Source organism: Nymphaea colorata, chromosome 13 (genome assembly GCF_008831285.2).
Source record: "Nymphaea colorata isolate Beijing-Zhang1983 chromosome 13, ASM883128v2, whole genome shotgun sequence".
Lineage (NCBI taxonomy): Eukaryota > Viridiplantae > Streptophyta > Magnoliopsida > Nymphaeales > Nymphaeaceae > Nymphaea > Nymphaea colorata.
Genome location: NC_045150.1, coordinates 8,592,115 through 8,613,628, shown reverse-complemented (window position 1 = coordinate 8,613,628; position 21,514 = coordinate 8,592,115). Strand labels below are relative to the sequence as shown.

Below are 21,514 nucleotides of genomic sequence, written 5' to 3'. Positions count from 1 at the left end.
TGTACGGTTCTTATTTCTGACTGTGTTATGTTGGCTGCTGCTGCTACCATGGAGCACCTTGAAGACCAATGAAGATTTCATCTTAAAAGTTGCATTTTATGTTCAATCTTGGTTTCAGTTTGATATTCTATCAAATACAAGTCCTTTTTTTCTAAAATTTTACTGAAAAGTGGTCTGACCTTTTACATTACCAATGCATATGAAGATTCAGTTTGAAACTGACGCGAGGTAATGCAGAACAGTAGTTGGATAACCATAATATTAATATGGAAATTTAGACTATTGCAGCCAAATAGCTCCAAACTTTTTACTTCTTGCAGTAGTTATTTATAAAATAAAACTGTCATTATATCTACTCTTACAGTTTCCACCAGGGTCCACTAATAGCCAGCAATGTCTAGGGCCTGAATTATAGGAGCTAGTAAAAGGACAAGGACCAATATCTCAACGAGTATTAACAAATTTTATTAATTCAAAGATAAGAATATCTTATCTACATTGGATACTACACCTGGTTAAAATTTCATTGGGTGAATCAAGCCTAATCCATGCCCTATAAGGACTACAACTACCCGGTGGTTCCTATCAACAAAACAAAACTGTTTATGTCCATTCCGTTTCTGTTTGGTCACTCCAAAATTGAGAAAATGAATCTGGCTTGAGCAGATAGTTGACAAGCACCCAATGGTGAGTAAATCCCTTCTGTGCAGAACAAGATTTGTTGGCATAACATTCAAACTGTTGATTATTTATGAGCACAGCAAGTCAAAGACAAACTATCATGAAATAAATGTCAACTGCAGGGGAAAATAAGTTAGCTTACCCAATTGATCATACTCCACGCCAAGGAACTTTGAATGAACAGATTCACCAATGCTCTCACATCTATTGGTACTTTCAGTCCTTAAAACCTCTGACTCTGGTACCAAAAGAAGATCATCAACTCCGCAGGTGAATCCATGCATCTAACCAACAATTAATACCAGTATCATAATCATTTGCAAGCCAGAAAAGACTAATATAAAAACCACAGAAAAAGATTAGGTATGGTGATAAGGAGCTTCCAAGACCTGCAAAAATGCCGTAAATAGACGACTCAGAATGGACAGCAAGAGTCCTGCAGTATTTTCACCGTAAAGCTCCTGGACCATATGAACAAGGCCATACTTGCCATACTGAGCCTTGTCTATAACCCCATAAAGGAATTCATTCTTGCTCATCAGGCACTGACAGTGCAAAGTATTTGCATCTCCCTGACAACCTTTGGGGATGATATTGTAGTCATGAATCTTCGCCACATTTTCCACAGTAAGTGGTGGCATACCATGGGTAACATGATTCAGGATTGTCGTTATAATCTAAATTAACAGCACACAAAAATAGGTTAACGCTTACCAAATGAGATCAACAACGTAAAATGGTTCTCTTAGAAGGCAGAAGATAAGAAACGCAACAACTAAAAACACGTGTGCCCAATGCTATATCCAAAGCAAAATGGAATTACAGCAACGTAGAAGAACTACTGTAATAATACATCCAGCACTCCTTGTAATATGGTAAAATATGTTTACCTGCTTTCCGGTCCACAAAGGATACGGCTTCCATATAGCAGGAAAAATAGGATGGATATCCCTTTCAGATTTAATCATACAACACTTTCGACTAATTTCCCCTTGATTAGCCATTGCACAAGCACTATACAGGAGGTGGTGGTACTCCTCCCTAGTTAAGAATGTGTCTTTCTTTGTGAGGAGGACAGAACTTGCGATATGATCCTGGAATGAAGCAAATGAATATTAAGAAACTAAATGGCCCAATGTGTAAAATGCCAACAAAACAACAACAAAAAGGAGAAACTAGAACCTGAATTAAACCCCGGATGGGTTCACCCTTTGTTGGCACAATGTACTGCTCATTTGCATTCACAATGTTATATGCTTCAGCCCGAGCGATTTCATCTTGTGGAAAGTGCACATTCATTTCATCACCATCAAAATCAGCATTGTATGTGCTGCACAAGACACACACAGAGAGCTTGGAGACAACGTACAAAAAATTAAATAAAAGAAAAGACATTCGCAAGAACCATTGGAGAGCAGAAGCTGAAACCTGCAGTTTGCATAGTGCATGCGCAGTGTCTTCTCCCCTTTGAGGACACGAGCAACATGTGCCATCATGCTTGGTTTGTGAAGAGTTGGCTGCCAAGCAAAAAATATAATCAATATTTAAGAATTGAAAACAGAAGAAACGAAAGAGCAAGAGTTCTGTCAATGACAATGCATTTTAGAAACTGTCCGTAAAGGGGGCTTTTGACAGGAAATGTTTCAAAAGGGTGAAAGGTTTCGGGATGTATGGAGGATTGGATATTTTAGGGAAAAGTAAATGAACCATAGAGCTCCGATTGAAAAACCTCGAAAGCCATACAAATTCTTTTATGCAAAGGAGAAACATTACCCTTTTTTTCTTTTTGCATTTTGTTGACATATGTTGTATTTGGGTCACCTATTGGGTCTGGATCTGGGTCTGGATATGGATCCGATTCAGTTTATGGCCTTACTTAAGCTGTGTAAACCCTAATTTTGGAGTTAATGAAATCTTTAAGAGAGAGTGTGTCTGGTTCCTAGTGGGCACCAGTCCTCCTCACCTGTGGTTTTTCCCTCTAGTTGAGGCGTTTTCCACGTTACATCCGTGTTCGTTCTCTATTATACTCACTTTTTACTATTTCTACATGGAATCAGAGCTCGTGACTAGTTTGTGAAATTTTTTGCCGGCTGTGAAGTTCCGGCCCTGACCTTTCCATCACTCGACGCCCTTCATCATCTGGAGCTGGTCCTTCATCGTCCGACACTGTTTCGACCAGATCCTGATGCTACCCTTGTTTTCACTAAACGATTATCTATATCTAGGATCCAAAAATGTTGTAACAAGCTGAGCATGATATACATAAATGCTCCAGCTTGAGGGGAAGAGAAACAATATGTTACATGAGTAGATATTAGAAATTTAGGAATTCTTTAAGGGTATTGTTTAATATTTTTTTGTCTTCTATGAGGATTTGGATGTAACTTCTTTTATTGTCCTCTAATCTCTGTTTAAGAGAGTCAGGGTTAATCTAAAGTGATTAGTTATGTTCCCAAAGCTATCACAACACACACACACACATATATATGTGTGTGTGTGTGTGTGGGAATGCGGTCAAGCTACCTGCACCTATCTGGTCCAATTGTTTAGCAGCTATTTCTAAGACATACGAACATAAATAGAAAACCTTCCTTCTGAAAGACTCATGGCCCGATGGTCACTTTAATAATAATGACATTTATCGATATGTCGTTACTTGTTTACTAAGATCATCATAGAGTATTAATGCTTCCCCCATGGCACACACAAAATATAGGCCAAAAAAATTGTAGAACAACAGGATCCAAAGCAATGGCTACTACAAGAATGGTGTTCACGGATCTTGTTGTATGGATCCAGGTCTGGACCCGATCCAGTGAGCCCCGGTTTGGGCATACTTATACCATTGTAAACCCTAATCTTTAGTGTTAATGAAGTTTTAAGCGAGAGAGAGTCTGGCGACTAGTGGGCACCAGATCTCCTCACCCGTGGTTTATTCCCTCTAGTTGAGGGTTTTCCACGTTACATCCGTGTTCGATCGTTATTTGTTTTTTCTATTGTTTCAACATGGTATCAGAGCCGTGAAGTACCGGCGTGGCTGGTTCATCTTTGTTTGTGTCGTGTTCGAGTTGGAGGAAGATTCGTGCCGTTACTGTTCATTGCCCCTCGCCCGACGGTTCCAACCACGTGTCTGGCCGGCCAACACTATTCATTGCACATCTTTGATCATCACCCGACGCCTTTGGAGTTCCGGCGTCTCTTCAAGTTGGAGGAAGATTCGTGCTGTTACTGTTCATTGCCCATCGCCCGACGGTTCCAACCACGTGTCTGGCCGGCCAACACTATTCATTGCACATCTTTGATCATCACCTGACGCCCCGACGCCTTTGAAGTTCTGGTGTCTCTTTGTTCAGGCTAGTTTCTGTTTCTGCCCCACTTGTTGCCGTGGAGTTCCGGCCGACACCTCCGCTGCTCGAAATCTTCATCGCCTAATGCCGCCTGAGGTCCCTACTGCCGTTTGTTGTGTTGTCGTCCTGCTCCAGCACCGTCGCCGTTTTTCTTTCTCAGCGTTGCTGATATCTCCAGCGTCGCCCAACCAGCACCGTGCCGTGAAGTTCTAGCGTCTCTTCGTTTCTGCTCGACACCTCCAGCTTGACGCTGACGTCGTCCTCTCACCTGACGCTGTCCAGCCATCTAACGTGGTCCAAGCTGTTGCCCCCCTGAGACGACTCCTTGTCCATTTACCCGATTCTGCTCTGTCGGGATCCACTATACCGAGCGTCGCCCTTCTACAGCCTGCCACCGGTGATCTTCCTGTCGCTGGTGCTCCTCTCCTCCCTGCCTCTGGTGCCCTCTGCTGCCGTTGGCGGCTGCTGGTCTTGCTATCTTTGCAGGGCTAGTTTGTGATCATGGCCGACTCATCTTCCTCTTCCACTGTCAATACCAATCAGCCTGATGTTGGGAACGTGCGAACTGAAAATGTTCCCGTTCAGGTTACCACCATTCGGCTTACCAAGGAAAATTATCTACGATGGTCTGCTGCGATCACTATGGGGATTGTCGGTCGAGGACGTATTGCCTATGTAAATGGGAGAAAGGTCAAACCTGCTGTGGATAGTGTGGCTTGGGATACGTGGTTTCTTGCGGACAACCAGGTAAAAACTTGGATTGTTAATTCGGTATCCTCAGATATTCAACCTCTCATTCTTCGTAAGAAGACTGCGAGAGAGACGTGGATGATTTTGGAACAGATGTATGGTCAAAAGAAAAGGAAGGTGTGTGTATATCAACTAATGAAGGACTTGTATGCTCTTCGTCAAGGGGATCTCTCGGTTGCAGATTTCTACGTTGCGTTAAAATCAAAGTGGGAGGATCTTGACTACCATTCTGATGATACCTGGAGTTGTCCTCAAGACCAGATGCATTATATGACTAAGGAGTGGGAGAATAGGAGTTGTCCTCAAGACCAGATGCATTATATGACTAAGGAGTGGGAGAATAGGATATTCCTTTTCTTAGCTGGACTGAACGATGAATTCGAAAATATAAGGAGTCAGATTCTTAACTCTGAAGAATCATTCAGTATTGAAGATGTTTATTCTCGTGTTGAAGCCGAAGAGCAAAGGCGTCTGGTCATAAGTGGAAAAAAGGGGGATCACATGTCTCACAACGAACGGTCAGCCTTTGTTAGCCATGCCTCTATGGGAACTGCCTGTTCTCCCCGTAAATGTACATATTGCAAGAAACTATCACACTATGGAGTTTTGTTGGGACCTGCATCCAGAAAAGAAGAATAGTAGGGGGAGGTCTTCTGGTGGGAAGAAGCCTGTTTCGAGTGCCATGAATCCTAGTGACAGTAAAGTTTCTATTTCTGCGAATGAGATTCGTGAGTTGTGGGCATATTTAAGCAAGATTGATGTTGGTCAGGCAAACACATCAGATGAAGTGAAGGTCAATCAGGCACTGGCCGTTTCAGGTGAAAAAGGTAGTTCTTGCATGGGAGAATGGATTGTCGATAGTGGTGCCACTCATCACATGACCGGCAACCCTAAACTCTTTCATGATTACAAGCTATCCTCGGGAAAGAAACGTGTTTCCCTTGCCGATGGTTCCTTTACCTCTGTGGCAGGAAAAGGGAGTCGCTCTTTGTTGGACAATTTTTTGGTGCATGGAGCCTTGCATGTTCCCCATCTTCCCTTGAATCTTTTATCTGTTAGCAAGATTACTAAGGAGTTGAACTGTGAACTTATATTTTCTGAAAAACGTTGTGTTTTGCAGGACTTGGTAACAAGAAAGAAGATTGGCATTGGTTTGGTGTCTGATGGTTTATATAGGCTTCTTATCCGCGTGACCACAGCTCTTATGTCAGCAGTCGGCACGACCGAGAAGAAGAGGGAAGAGTGTCATCAGTTATTTCTGTATTGGCATGAACACCTTAGTCATCTCCCTTTTTGGGATTTTGAAACAGTTGTTTCCTGAATTATGTTCGAGTTTGAACATTTCTTTGTTATCTTGTGATGTGTGTCAATTTGCTAAGCATGCCAGGGCTTCATATCCAATTTCAAATAGTCGTTCTAATAAAGCTTTCTCATTGATTCATTCTAATGTGTGGGGCCCTCAGGCATTCTTTCTTGGGGTGGTTTTCAGTATTTTATGACTTTCATAGATGACTATTCAAGGTGTACCTTTGTTTATCTTTTGAAAGACCGTAGCCAAGTGCCTAATATTACAGAAACCTTTATTCTCCTAGTGGAAAACCAGTGGGTCTGTCAAGACATTCCGGTTTGATAATGCTCGTGAGTATATGTGCCTAACTGTCGAAGATTTCCTTAGAAAGAGGGGCATTGTTCATGAGACTTCTTGCAGCTATACCCCCCTCAAAATGGGGTTACGGAGAAAAAAAACCGTCAGTTACTTAATGTCACAAGAGCCTTATTGTTTCAAAGGAATCTTCCAAAATATTATTGGGGAGATGCTGTTATTACTAGTGCCTATTTGATTAATCGTATGGCTAGTCGAGTGCTAAATGGGCGTACACCACACTTCATGATTCCAGGGAGTAGTCAACCTTTTCACCTTCCTCCTCGTGTCTTTGGATGTGTGTGTTTCATCCATAACCATAGCCCGAATGTGAAAAAACTTGATCCCAAATCTATTAAGGGCATATTTCTTGGGTATTCTCCTACTCAAAAGCGGTATAAGTGTCTAGATCCCACCATTGGTCGAGTTCACATTACCAAGGATGTAACATTCTTAGAACATGTGTCTTATTTTGGTGAGAATCCTCTTCAGGGGAGAAGTCTATGTCTAAGGAAGAGTATTCTCCTAGTCAAGAAATTCAGTTTACAGATTTCTTGGACTACAGGCGTGAAGAAAATCCTTCTGTTGAGGTGCTTGGAAAGGAAGAAGATGGGACGTCTACTGAGGTACTTGAACAAGAAAAGGAGGGAGAGTGCTCTACGAAGACAGAAGAAGAATGTAATTGTCTGTTTGGGCAGGTGTATTCTAGGAGAAGAGTGTGTGCAGATAAAGTGATTGATGGTGAGAAGTCTACTCTGAATCCCAATCCTACCCCTTTCCTGGATGACCCAAGTTGTGCTCAGAAGCAACCTATTGAGGGAGAAAATCAGACAGAAAAGAAAAAGGAGGATCTTCCCATTGCCCTGAGAAAGGGTGTCAGGTCATGTACTCAACACCCTATTGGTAACTATGTGTCTTATTCTAGAAGGAGCGTTGATTACAAATGTCTTATTCCCAGGAATGTTACAGAGGCGCAAAGTGACCCCAAGTGGACTCATGCTATGCAAGAAGAGATAGAAGCCTTGGATAGAAATCAGACATGGGAAGTGGTAGAGATTCTTGAAGCAACTCATTTGGTTGGGTCAAAGTGGGTATACACTGTTAAGTACAAACCATATGGAAATGTTGAGAGATACAAAGCACGTCTGGTGGCCAAGGGATTCAGTCAGAAATATGGGATCGACTACTTAGAGACTTTTGCTCCTGTCGCGAAGATGAAGACCGTCAGAGTTATTATTTCTTTAGCGGTGCTGAAGGATTGGAAGATGTGCCAACTCGATGTTAAAAATGCCCCCAGGCTTTGAGAGACTGAAAAATGCTGTAAGCTGAAGAAGGCCTTGTATGGGCTCAAACAGTCTCCCCGAACTTAGTTTGAACATCTCAAACTTGTTATGAAGAAGCATTGCTACAAACAAGGAAATGGAGATCATACCTTGTTTGTAAAGAGGATGGAGGGTAAGGTTACTCAACTGTTGGTTTATGTTGATGATATGATTGTTACAGGTGATGACGAAAAGGAGATAGCAAGATTAAAGGGTTTACTATCCGATGAATTTGATCTCAAGGACCTTGGCAAGCTAAAGTATTTTCTTGGTATTGAAATTGCCAGATCAAGTACAACTATTGTGCTTAATCAAAGGAAGTATACCTTAGATCTACTGAAGGAGACAAGAAAACTGGGATGCAGACCAGCTTCTACTCCTCTAGATGTTGGGCACAAACTAAGTAGTAAGGATGGCGAACTTCTGTGTGAAGAAGCTAAAGGGAAATATCAACGTCTAGTTAGTAGATTGATATACCTCACTCTGAAATCGAAGGGTATTCTGATGCAGATTGGGCAGGCTGTGTTGACATTAGAAGATCTACTTCAGAGTATTGCGTCTACTTGGGGGGAAATCTAGTTGTTTGGAGAAGCAAGAGACAAAATGTTTGTTCCCGCTCAAGTGCAGAGGTTGAGTATAGGGCTGCTGCTATTGGAGTGTTAGAGTTATTGTGGCTAAGGATCTTGCTGACTAACATTGGGATAGAGACTGAAAGACCTATGAAGATGTATTGTGATAACAAGTCTGCGATTAACTTGGCTAACAATCCAGTCCTCCATGACCGAACAAAGCACATTGAGATGGACCGTCACTTCATCAAAGAAAGAATTGATGTCAGAGAGTTAATATTACCTTACATGAAGTCTGAGGATCAAACTGCTGATATTCTGACTAAAGCCTTACATGTAACTCCGTTTCAAAGAAATGTATCCAAGTTGGGCATGTTTGATATGTATAACCAACTTGAGGGGGAGTGTTGACGGACCTTGTTGTATGGATCCAGGTCTGGACCCGATCCAGTGAGCCCCTGTTTGGGCATACTCATACCATTGTAAACCCTAATCTTTAGTGTTAATGAAGTTTTAAGAGAGAGAGAGTCTGGCAGCTAGTGGGCACCAGATCTCCTCACCCGTGGTTTTTTCCCTCTAGTTGAGGGTTTTCCACGTTACATCTGTGTTCGATCGATATGTCGTTAATTGTTTACTAAGATCATCATAGAGTATTAATGCTTCCCCCATGGCACACATAGAATATAGGCCAAAAAAATTGTAGAACAGCAGGATCCAAAGCAATGACTGCTACAAGAATGGGATATTCCAATACATTCAATTCTGGAAGTATATATATATATATATATATATATATATATAGAGAGAGAGAGAGAGAGAGAAAGAGAGAGAGAGAGTCTATTTAATAATTAGGCAAAGTTCACATCTTGCAAGGAAGATGCGCTAAAAGTACTTCAACCGAGATTTTGTGTTAGAGGTTGTGTTGTACGTACGTTTGCAAAATACGACATGAAACGATACACCCCCTGTATCGTAAATGGGGGTGTATCGTGCCTGTATCGTACGATACGTACGATACATGCCCCCGCATCGTACGATACGGGCTGATTTTGAAAAAAGGGCTTCAAACTCCCTTTATAAAAACCCACCTCTTCTTCATTTTTAACCTAGACATTGTATCGCCTTGGAGGGAAATCATCGATTTCCATCGTGAAATCATCGATTTTCACCATGAAATCATCTATTAAACCATGGATTTGTGCGTGGGTGGCTGATTCCCATTGGGAGGAAAGTTTTTTTTTTTAAATCATGAAGATGAAGATGGAGATGAGGATGAAAATGAATATGATGAAAATTATAAATCTATGGTTATGAAATTATGACATAAATTATGTAATTGTTGATTTGTGTTTTCTAGATTGATATTCTATGTCACATGGGTACGGGTACGGGTACGGGTGCCGGTACGGGTGCTGGTATGGGTACGGGTACGGACCATTTTCAAAAAACTTGAGTACGGGAGTACGGCCGTACACACACACATATATATGTCAAAAAATGCAGAAAAATAACATATTTGCACATATCTAATTCAAAATTTTCAAACAGAATAACATATTCTCATATTCATAAATACATTCTCATTCTCCTCAGTCTCACTCTCCTCAGTCTCATAATTAACATTCAAAATACATTCAAAATACATCAGTTTTGTTGATTTTCATTCTCCTCACTCCTCAGTTGCATCATCAAGATTAAAAGGAACAACAGGTTCTGTAAGATCCATATTAAGAGCATGCAAATCATGTTCTCCTTCAAGGTCCACGTCAATGTCCTCTGGATTAACATCCCAATACTTGGATGATCCTGAACTGCAAGTTGCAACAAAATCAAAATATGATTTAAGTTAATATTAACTTCAAACAACCAACATAATAATAATAAACATAATTACATATGTATTATGTATACATATCAAAAATACGAAAAGAAAGAAATACCTGTAATCATCTGAAGTACGTGAAAGTAAGCGTAGGTTGGAGTGGACATAAACTAAATCTACAGCTTGCTTACTAGTTAGCTTATTTCTCTTGATGTTGTGAATTTGAGAATAAGTGCTCCAATTTCTTTCACAACATGAAGAGGTGGCAGGTTGAGATAATAACTTCAATGCAAGTTGTTGGAGATTTGGTGTCGTTGTTCCAAAACATAACCACCAATTAACATGATCTTCTTCATCTCTTGCCATTTTAACTTGTATTGAATCTCCTCTTCCACCAGAGAAGGTTGCAAACTCATTATTTATTATCTTCAACCGATAAGGATCAAAAAATAGTCTTCCCAAACACATCTCCCTATTTTTTGATATTTCTGGATCTCGATTAGGAGGAACACGACCAGTACCTCCTGCCAACCATGTTTGTCCATAATATTTTTCCATAATATTTGGGATTTAAGGAGTGTGCCATACAATGCAAAGGGTTATTGCTTTTGTTCCATCTTTTTACTAAAATTTTATGCACATGATCGAAAAACTCAGAATCATCAAGTGCAACATTCTTCTTCTCATGTCTAAAAATGATGTTTTGAATTTTTTCAATCATGTTATCCCACATATCATAAACTTTATGAAGCATGGTCCCTTCTTTATCAACTTCTCTCAGCATCTGCCAAATAGGCTTTGTAAACTACAGAAAATATGTAACTTTATCCCACCATTCATCATCTAAAATATTTTTTTTAATTTCGGATGCCTTCACAATGTCATCACTCCGATAAAAGTCCCAATAATTGTCAGTCACCATAAGCGTCAATGCATGTTTCACCTCCTTTATTCTTTTTATCATTACAATAATGGATGCAAAACGAGTCTGCTACCTTCAACAATGTTAAATCAGAATGCCTACTAAATATAGCAAGGGCATTGTCGTGGTTTACAACAAAATTTTTGATGTTTCTGACATCATGCTCAAGCTCCTCAATCCATGAACACAACAAACCTGCATTTGGATCATCTTTTGATGGGTTGCAAATACTTTTAAGTGCTAAATTTATATTGCGTGCCACACAAGGAGTTCAAAATATGTGACTATATTTGGGATTACTTGCCAAATTCATCCCTGCTCGTTGGCAAACTGAAGCATTATCAGTAACAATTTCCACAACATTATCCTCACCCACTTCTTTGATGACTTCTATAAATAGCCCTTTTAAATACTGAGCATCTTTATACTCCCCAGATGCATCAACAGATTTCAAGAAGATTGGTCCATCAAGCGAATAAGCAATAAAATTTATCAGTGGCCGCCTTTGTATATCAGTCCACCCGTCAGAAACAATGGATACTCCATATTATGTCTATGAAAATTTCTTCTTCTCAAATAATTTTTCAATGTTTGCCTTCTCTTCTGCAAGAATTACTGTTCCCAACTTCTCTGAACTTGGGGGTATATAACCACTCAAACTGCAATTAGCCAAACATGTAACAACATCTTTCCAATAAGGACTTCTAGTTACATTAAAAGGAAGTGAACTTGCAAAAAAAAACAATCTGATCCTTCTATCCATCTCTGCCCTTCCCATATTATTGAATGCTTGTGATAATGTTCTTTTCTTTGAACAATCTTCACCTTGTTCAAAAGCAAAAAGAGGAACAGATACACCTGACTTGGATGAAGATTTCTTCGTCTCAGCTGCATCCTGTTCTTTTTTGAATATCTGAATCATCTCTTTGGTGACTTTTGGGCATGGTCTAATTCCAACGCCTGAGATATGCAATAAATGTGCTTTGCAACGTGTATAAGAGCCAGTGTAAGTCACAGTACATAATTTGCAAGAAAAAATTACATTCCCACCACCACCTGGTCCTCTTCTTAGTTTGTTCACATGGTGCCAAAGAGGCTGAGATGGATTATCCTTCTCTATTGCAGTGGTACTAACACTACTACTGCTGCTCACTTCCACTTCCACTTGCAGGCATCGTTTCTTTTCCTTTATCAGCCATGACAATTTACAACTTATATGAAAAGCACCTAGCAAAAGAGCTGCAACACAAAACGAATAGAAACAAGGATCATTCCAAATAGACGAAACCTCTCATGAAATGATATATCACACCAATATCAAATGAATTAGTACACAATATCTGATGCAGATAGCATTGTAATTGGACTCGTTCTCAATTAGTTTTAAGAAAAAACATGATGCAGAGCAGGCTGAGCAGCAGAATTCTCCTTGTCTGACTTGTTCAGCATGCAATATAGTTGGACTTGTTCTCAATCAATACAAGACAACATGCAGCAAAGAATGTTCTGAAATAGGACTTCTTCTCAATCAGTATAGAACATGCAATACAGAATATGCAGAATAAGGTATACGTATAACAAAACACGAATTAGGTATACAGAATCGGCAGAATAAGGTATACGTATACAAAATCGGCCCCAGCGACGTCTGACAACGGCGACAGAAGTAAAATTATCTCCTTGCTGTTTGTCGTCGCTGGCGACAGAAGTAAGATCATCTCCCCTGTTGTCGCCGGTGACAGAAGTAAGATCGGCAAGGGCGGAGCCAAAGAAAATGAACTAAAAAATGATAAAAACAAAAAAATACCGTCGTTGTTCGCCTCCTGTCGTCGCCAATCGCTGTTTGCCTCCTGCCGTCGCCGATCGTCTGCCGTCGCCTTTCGTCGCCGGTCGCCTCCCCTGCCTGTCGCCGGCTGTCGCAAGTTGAGAGGAGAACGAAACCCTTAACGAAAACATGTTTCAAGGGTTTCGAGCTTTCATTTTCTTAGTGTGAAAATGGTTTTAAACGATAAAATCTAAAAATCGTTAAAATTAAAAAAAAAAGACACATTTGGACTCGGTCAAAGTTGACCGTGTCCAAAAAAGGTCAAAAATGACCTCCGGTGCGTTGACCGTACCCGGTACGGTCGACGCGCCTTTCTGCCGTACCCAACCACGTACCGGTACTCCTCCTACCCGTGTGACATAGTTGATATTATTATGAATTTTGATGTTTACGAATGATGAAAAATAACTTTATAGCAATAATAAGTCTATTATTCTGTAAAACATGTTTTTGTGAAGAAGATATTCTTCTTTATTTTTTACTGATTTTTTTATGAATTTTTCGAATTTTTTTCCTATTTTTTCTGATTTATTTAAGAAAAATGATACAGTTACGATACGTTACGATATTTTACGATACGGTGTATCTTAGAGCCATACTGATACGGCTTACAATACGCTTTTTACAACATTGGTTAGAGAAGCGGTATTTAATATTCATGAAAGAAATACAAAATATAAAAGTATAAAATAAATTCATGCTCTTCCTCGCCAAATTATATATTAAGCAAATGCAGAAAGGAACTGAACAGACTTTATTAGATCCAAAAAAACGAAAAAAAAATATACTTGAACAAACCATAAAAAAAATGTATTATACTAAGAAAATAATAACCAACGAATTAGAAGAAGATAGCATTAATGTGGTAGAGAAAGACAAATCAAGCATGAAAATAGGAACAACAGGCACTTTACCTGCCTATTTACAAGCAAAATATCTCCATCTTGTAGATGTCGATGGACAACCTTTCCTTCAAGGCGATGCTGCCTGGAGACTGCAGAAGATGAGCATAACTTTTTGGCAACTGCTCGACGTGTAATAGGCCGATCCAAATGGGTGACACCCTGCACATCTTCAACACGTACAGCACCGGGATATACATAAGGTCCATTCAGAATAGCCTTTCTCAAACGATCTGCATTCCATGGAGTAACTTTCTGCATTTGACAAACAACACAAGTACTGGATTGAGCCAAGAATGAAAACATTTACATGACAATACATCTGAAGGTATAGAAAGATCCACAATGATTACTTGGAAAATAACAGAAGTATCATATAGAGCAGAGCACATATTCTGCACAACGATTCATTTGAAAGTATAGAACCATTCACAAACATGACTACTATAATTGTGAGCATTGAAAAGCATTTATATTTACTTATAAACCTTTTTTGCACTACATACCTTGTAAACTATAATAGTGCAACTTCATTAAATTTGATTTTTCAAAATTTTATTTATGTTTATTATCAGGTAATGAAACGTTTAATGTGTTAATCATGTAATTTAGTTCTTTCATCATTATAAGTTGATACTTAATAGTCATAGGTTCTTATATGTTATTAATTTTAACAATTAGAATTATATTTTTCAGCTTCCTTTTTGGGGAGTCACCCGCTTAATATGCCTAATCCTAACTAAGCTTTAGGCTAATCTCGATGCCTAGACTACACCCAATATTTTAACAGCATACAGATATTGCACCTATGTGCTTTTGTGTATTTAATCCACAAATGATTGGCCTAAATTCCTATGTCACATGGATGTAGGGTGTGTGCGCCGATGCCGGTGCAGCTGCAGCACATCCTATGTTGTTAAGGCCTCGCTCAGGTGTAAACTAAGCGTGAGTCCACATCCATCACCTAAGTCCACCACTTCGGCGATGAGATATGTGTTGGCACCTAGGGTGGCGGCTAGGCCCACCTAGGCTGGCCTAGCCACCAACACGCCTAGTCCATGGAAAAGTGAAAATTCACATTCTCTTTCAATTAAAGTTTCTTAATTGAGTATATATTGTTATGTAGTTTATTTTGTATTGATTATGCATTTTTAGGTATTGTTGTGTTGATTATGCTATTCTATGCATATTTTTATATTTATATACTGTTAGTCTGATACCTCATACCTGTTATACATTAGTATAATTACATACTTATATCAAGTAGTTATATATATTGTTAATTTGTCATACCTGTTATAAACTTTCTATATACTATTATGTTAAAGTGTATTGTAATACAATTTGTTATTAATGTTCTATATATTGCAATACATGTTATATCTATATACTGTTATGTACAGTCTGTTATAGCTGTAATATAGTATTGCATCAACCTACTATATGTATATACTGTTAGCCTGTTATATAATATGTAGTATTGTGATACCTGTCATATGTATATGTTAGTAGGGTTATGTACTTATACATATTAGTATATTACTATTGTGTACTTATATGTATTGCTAGTTTTGTATTATATTATGTCTTTCTTAAGTACAGATGAATTAAAGCCTTCTTGCAGATTTACATTCATTCATCTAGAGATTAGTTTTAGTTTTCCTTTTTTTTTCTTGTATTAATTTACAAGACATATCATTGAAGAAGATGAACCGAGTGTTAAAACAGGAAAATATACCACATGGAAAGAAAATAACAGTATTGTTATGTCCTGGATTATGAACAGTGTCCGATCTGATATTGCTCCGACACTTGCTTATTACACGACTGCGAAACACATGTGGACATTCTTGATACAGACTTATTCTCATGACAAGAATGTGTCAAAAATTTTACAAGTTGAGGAGTTACTCAAACTGCAGCAAGGTGAGTTAGAATTATCACAATATTTTGCTTCAGTTAAAGCAGCGTATGAACGATTGAAAGCTCTTCGACCTCCATGTCAGGCGTGTTACAAAACTCATTTTGAGTAGACGATGGTGGCAAAGTTTTTGGCTGGTTTGTCCCTTAAATATGAGGTAGCTAAAGTTCAGATGTTTACTGGTGCAGAAATTTCATATCTTGCCGATGCATACAATAGACTCAGTAGATTGGTTGCATCTCTCTCAGCCCCAGAGTGAGTCTCCTGTTGCTGCCTTAGCAGTGTATGGAGGACGTGAACATGCTACGACGGGTAGAGGCTCAGGTCGTGGTGTAGGGGGTAGAGGGAGATTTCAGTGTAGATACCATGGCAAATTGAAACATTTAGAAGATAGATGTTGGGACAAACATCGTCGACAAACATGGTCGTCCAGCTCCTAGTTCCCATGGAAGAGGATTCAGTACCTCAGGTGGCAAAGGGAGATGCACTTCTCAGATTCCTGAAGGGTCTGCCTGAGCTGCTACACCACTTGAAGAGACTTCTTCCTTGACGACTCCTGATAGCTCCATGGTGACTATGAGCAAGGTAGAGTATGATCAGCTTATGGCTCAGCGATCTCTCTATGCCTCGACGTCTGCTAATGCATCCTCGGTTGTGGTGGATTCTTCTTTATCTGTTGATAGTACTTCCCGTGAACCAGGTATTGTGTGGATTATTGACTCTGGGGCTTGGAAACATTTCTGCAGTCAACCTCACTCATTTACCTTATTGCATCGTTTTGCACAACCTCAACATGTTAGACTTGCCAATGGGAAACTTTCTCCTATTATGGGAGTTGGAGATGTGAAACTCTCTAGTTCTTTATCTCTTTCCAATGTTTTATATGCTCCAGAATTTCCTGCTAACCTTCTGTCTATTACTCAGTTGACAAAAGATTTGCAATGTAGAGCCATTTTTGATCCTGGTTCATGTATTTTTCAAGACTTGCAAAATGAGAAGATGATTGGTGGCGGCCATGAGCACAAGGGAGTTTACCTTCTATTTGGACCAGTGGACGGTGTGGCATCTATGGCTGTATCTCAGCCTATCCCATATCAGTGGCATCTCCGACTAGGTCATCCTTCATTATCCAAGCTTCGTGGTGTCCTCCCTAATATTTCTGTGTCTGAGTCATTCCAGTGTAAGGCCTGTCGATTGGGCAAACACACTAGAAGTAGTTTTCCTTCCAGTATTAGTCTGTCGAGTCATGCAGTTTTTTATCTCAGTCATGTTGAATTTGGGGGCCTAACCGGGTTGTAAGCCGAGCCAAGTTTAGGTATTACCCTGTTATTGTTGACGATTTTTCTCGTCTTAGTTGGGTGTTTTTGTTAAAAGAGGGGTCTGAAGTTATTTGTATTCTTCAAAATTTCATTATTGAAATAAAGACTCAATTTGGTTCCATTGTCAAAAACATTCGCACTGATAATGCTTGTGAGTTCAAATCCAATACATTGCTGCAATTTTACACCAAATATGGAATTTGCCCTCAATTTACTTGTCCCCACACTTCTCAACAAAATGGTATTGTTGAACGTAAACATCGTCAGCTACTATACATAGCTCCTACCCTCATGATACATAGTTGTGTTCCGGCCCAATTTTGGGGTGATGTCATACTCACTGCATGTTACCTAATTAACCATCTTCCACCATCGTCCATTCGCAATCAAATTCTCATTCAAGTTCTCTATCCAGATAGACCTTTATTTTCCCTTCCCCCCAAAGTCTTTGGGTGTACTTGCTTCGTTCACATCTTTGGTCATAATAGGGATAAACTTGGTGCACAATCAATTAAATGTATTTTCATTGGTTATCCAAAACACCAAAAGGGTTATATTTGTTTTGACCCCCATACTCATAAGCAGTACAACAGTGCGGATGTTACATTCTTTGAGTCATGTCCTTATTTCAAGTCTACTCCATTACTATCAATCAAGTCGATGTTTATTCCTTTACCTATACCACCAATTCCCCTGCAGTCCAGTCTGTGTGTTACTGGTTCACCTCCCAGTGTCAACAGAATCCATGATCCCCCACTAGTATACACCCACTGACGTGCTTATGATCATGACAGCCCACTAGTTGCTTACCAGGATGTAAGCATACCTGACCTCACTGTTCCTCCTCCGCAAGATGCTTATAAAATATCTTTGGACTTAACCGATTGCCTTACTCAAAGGCAAACGATAGTGTAGTTTGCACCCCATATCTCAATTTGTTTCTACTGACAATATTGGTGGTAGCTTACAGCAGTTTGTGTCAACCTTGTCAATACATTCGATTCCTTCTAATCACCAACAGGCATTACTTGACCCAAAATGGTGACAAGCTATGCAGGATGAGATGGAGACACTACTGCAATGAGGGACATCGGAATTAGTCGATCCCCCTTCTGGTTGTGATGTTGTGGGCTCCAAATAGGTTTTTACCATAAAGTACTTATCCAATGGCTCAGTGGAACGTTATAAAGCTCGTCTTGTCGCAAAAGGGTATACTCAAACATATGGTGTCGATTTCTTTGAGACTTTTTCTCCTATGGCCAGGATGTGTACCATACGTCTTATTGTGTCTGTTGTTGTACATTATAATTGGCCCTTGTATCAATTGGATGTCAAAAATGCTTTCTTGTATAGGAACCTTGATGAGACAGTTTATATGCAGCAGCCTCCTGGTTTTAACGTGAGGGGGAGTGTGGTAAGGTGTGTAAGTTGAAGAAAGCTATATATGGCTTGAAACAAAGTCCTTGTGCTTGGTTTCACAAATTCTCAGATGTTGTGTTAGAATGTGGGTTTAAGAGGTCTCAGCTAGACCATTCGTTGTTTATTAAAAAATGATTGAGATGTACAGTTGTGCTAGTGGTGTATGTTGATGATATTGTTTTGACGGGTGAATGTGAGCAGGAGGTAGCTCAAACAAAGAAATTTCTACAAAAACACTTTGTTACCAAAGATCTTGGTCAGTTGTGGTACTTCCTTGGTATTGAATTTGCTCGTAGTAAGGAAGGAGTGCTATTATCACAAAGGAAGTATGTTCTTGATCTTTTAAAGGACACAGGGATGCTAGGAGCTAAACCTGCAACTCTTCCTATAAACCCAAGGTACATCTTTATGATTATGACTCAGAAGATATAGCTTCACAAGCCTACAGATCGTTAATTGGTAAGCTTCTTTATGTGACAGTAACTCGACCAGATATTAGCTTTGCTGTGAAAAAATTAAGCCAATTCATGGAAAAACCAAAAAAATCACATTGGGATACAGCTATGCTAATTGTCAAGTATTTAAAGTCCTCACCTGGCAAAGGCCTTTTCTTTAGAAGAGGTACATCTCTTAATGTTGAAGCTTACAAGGATGCAGATTATGCAGGCTCAGTTAATGACAGGAAGTCTACCACAGGGTTTTGTGTGTTTGTGGGAGGAAACCTCATATCTTGGAGAACCAAGAAGCATAACAGGACTGCCACCTACATTGCCAATAATCATGTATTTCATGAGAGGACAAAGCACATTGAAGTAGAAGGAATCATCTCCACTATACATGTAGCCTCTGAAGATCAAGCCGCTGATATCTTCACTAAAGCCTTGCCTATTGCAGAGTTTTCTAGATGTTGTGACAAGCTGAGCATTATTAACATCTATGCTCCAGCTTGAGGTGGAGTGTTGAATAATATTTGTGTTAGGTGGTGTTTTGAATATTTAAGAGTTTTAGGAACAACTCTTTACAAATAAATGTTCTAGTAGTGGACTATTCTTGTAATTTGTTATCTTACCCTAATTCTCATTTAACGTGAGAATAGGGCAGACTAATGGAATGTGTTTTTCAGTTTTTCTCTCTCCCTTTCTCGACCTCTTCACTTCTCCCATCTCACTTCACGTAACAATTTATGAATATGTTATTTTGTTTGTAATTTTTTTGATATATATATATATATATATATATATATATATATATATATTTGTGTGTGTGTGTGTGTGTGTGTACGGTTGTACCCCCGCACCCAAGTTTTTTAAAAATGGTTTGTACCCACACCTGTACCCGTACCTATGTGACATAGGTTCAGACGCTTCACCAGCACCTGCCGGCTTCTGTGGTGCCACAATCGCCACCCTCGCTAGCATGAGTCATCGTTTTCTATGGTGACCACGATGGTCCCTTCGGCACTCTGCTACACACAACCCAAATCCAAATCTGGCATGCTTTTCTTCAGCTATCCTAGCTAATTCAAAACTTTCCAGCAGTGATTGATGTCTGGTAGCTTGGACACCGATCCTCAGATCTATCATGCAAACCACCAATGAACGCTCCTATGAGGAACTAGTTGGGCTACCAACGCTTCATGTTGTTCTTGTCCTCAAACTTTGCCTGGTACTTAGTGACAGTACCCTTTTGTTGTATCTTAGGCAATTCAACAGGCAAATCCAGGTAAGTGGAGGGGCTGAAACACACAGTTAGGGCTGCGACAAACTCACACCAAGTTGATTTACCTTGTTGTGCTAGTAGCCATCTATACCACCGGATGGCTGCCCCTTCCAGATGCATAGCCACATGGGAGACTCTATTTTCAAGGGGAATGCTCAGGCAGTCGAAATACTGCTCTGCACAAAAGACCCAGCTCAACGGGTCCTCTCTTGAAAATTTGGGGAACTCCAAGTTTGGAGTTCGGAGGTTTGAATGAAACTCTCCTCCCCTGAAACTCATGTCACCGATGTATTGAGAGTCAGGGGCATACCTAAGCCATTGTTTCTTATTGACGATTGTAGGGGATCATGCGCCTCTCACTGCTCACAGTTTCGTGGAGTGGATCATGCGCCTCTCACTGCTCATTGTTTCATGGAGCGCTCACCTGTTTGATGCTGGGTGAAGGTCTGTCCTGCTTGGAAAGCATATCACCCAGCAGAGCAGACAAATTTTGTTGTTCATTCAAGACTGTCTGCGCACGCAAGTCGAACTCAAAGGATTTCATTGCAGCTACGCTCGACGTTGTCCATCCTATCGCCCATGGTCACCCATGCTTCCTCAGTTTGCTTCTTGAAGGCCTCTAGTGCAGCGAGCATCTTATTGGTCATGTTGAGGCTCTTATACCAATTGGTAGCTGGCGGCAGCTACCTCGACTAAAACATAAAGTAAGAAATGCTAACATGGTTTAACACACTCACGCACACTGCCTTCTAGGGTTAGCCAACCCTAAACCATGTTCTTCATTAATCAGTAATGAATCTTACGCCTTTATAACCTTATATAGTGTGGTTGAAAGATAGGATGGAAGATCCATTTTGAAAGATCTGACCCAACATTATTTACTCTATAATTCCTCTTCTGATAATTACATTTCAATCGCATTTCTTAATAGCTATCACCGTGTCACATAGCTAAACTCCAGCTTGAACCAGCTTCTCAAGCCATGGAGTTTAGGCCAATTGAAATCCCATTAACAAGAGAACCACAAAGAACCGTATAATATCAGGTGAACTTCAGCAGATACATCCTATCAAAAATAAAATCACGTAAGCTAATCTCACCTCAGGGTATGTTAATCTCATAGCAAAATATGGAGGAATGCCAATCTCATTAACAGCTAGATAAGGATCTGGAGATATCACAGATCGACAGGCAAAATTAACCCTCTTTCCCATCATATTTTGGCGGAAAAGACCATCTTTTTTGTCTAGTATTTGACATATTCCTTTAATAGTTCTTTCACTTCTACCTACAATAAGGAGAAAATGACAGTAAGACCAACCTGTTAATCAAGAAAACATACTGGCAACAAATA

The 21,514-nt window shown here is 39.8% G+C and overlaps 1 protein-coding gene and 1 pseudogene across 1 annotated transcript; both read right to left on the bottom strand.

The window, feature by feature from the left end:
• LOC116266834 (DNA-directed RNA polymerase I subunit 1-like) overlaps positions 1-21,514 on the bottom strand; it is a 65,607-nt pseudogene that overhangs the window by 20,518 nt on the left and 23,575 nt on the right.
• Positions 9,855-12,299, bottom strand: LOC126410688 (uncharacterized). The gene is made up of 2 exons (XM_050081240.1): positions 10,252-12,299; positions 9,855-10,122 (listed from the first exon to the last, which is right to left on the bottom strand). Exons 1-2 carry the CDS (start codon positions 10,689-10,691, stop codon positions 9,981-9,983), a joined length of 582 nt encoding a protein of 193 aa, XP_049937197.1. The 5' UTR covers positions 10,692-12,299; the 3' UTR covers positions 9,855-9,980.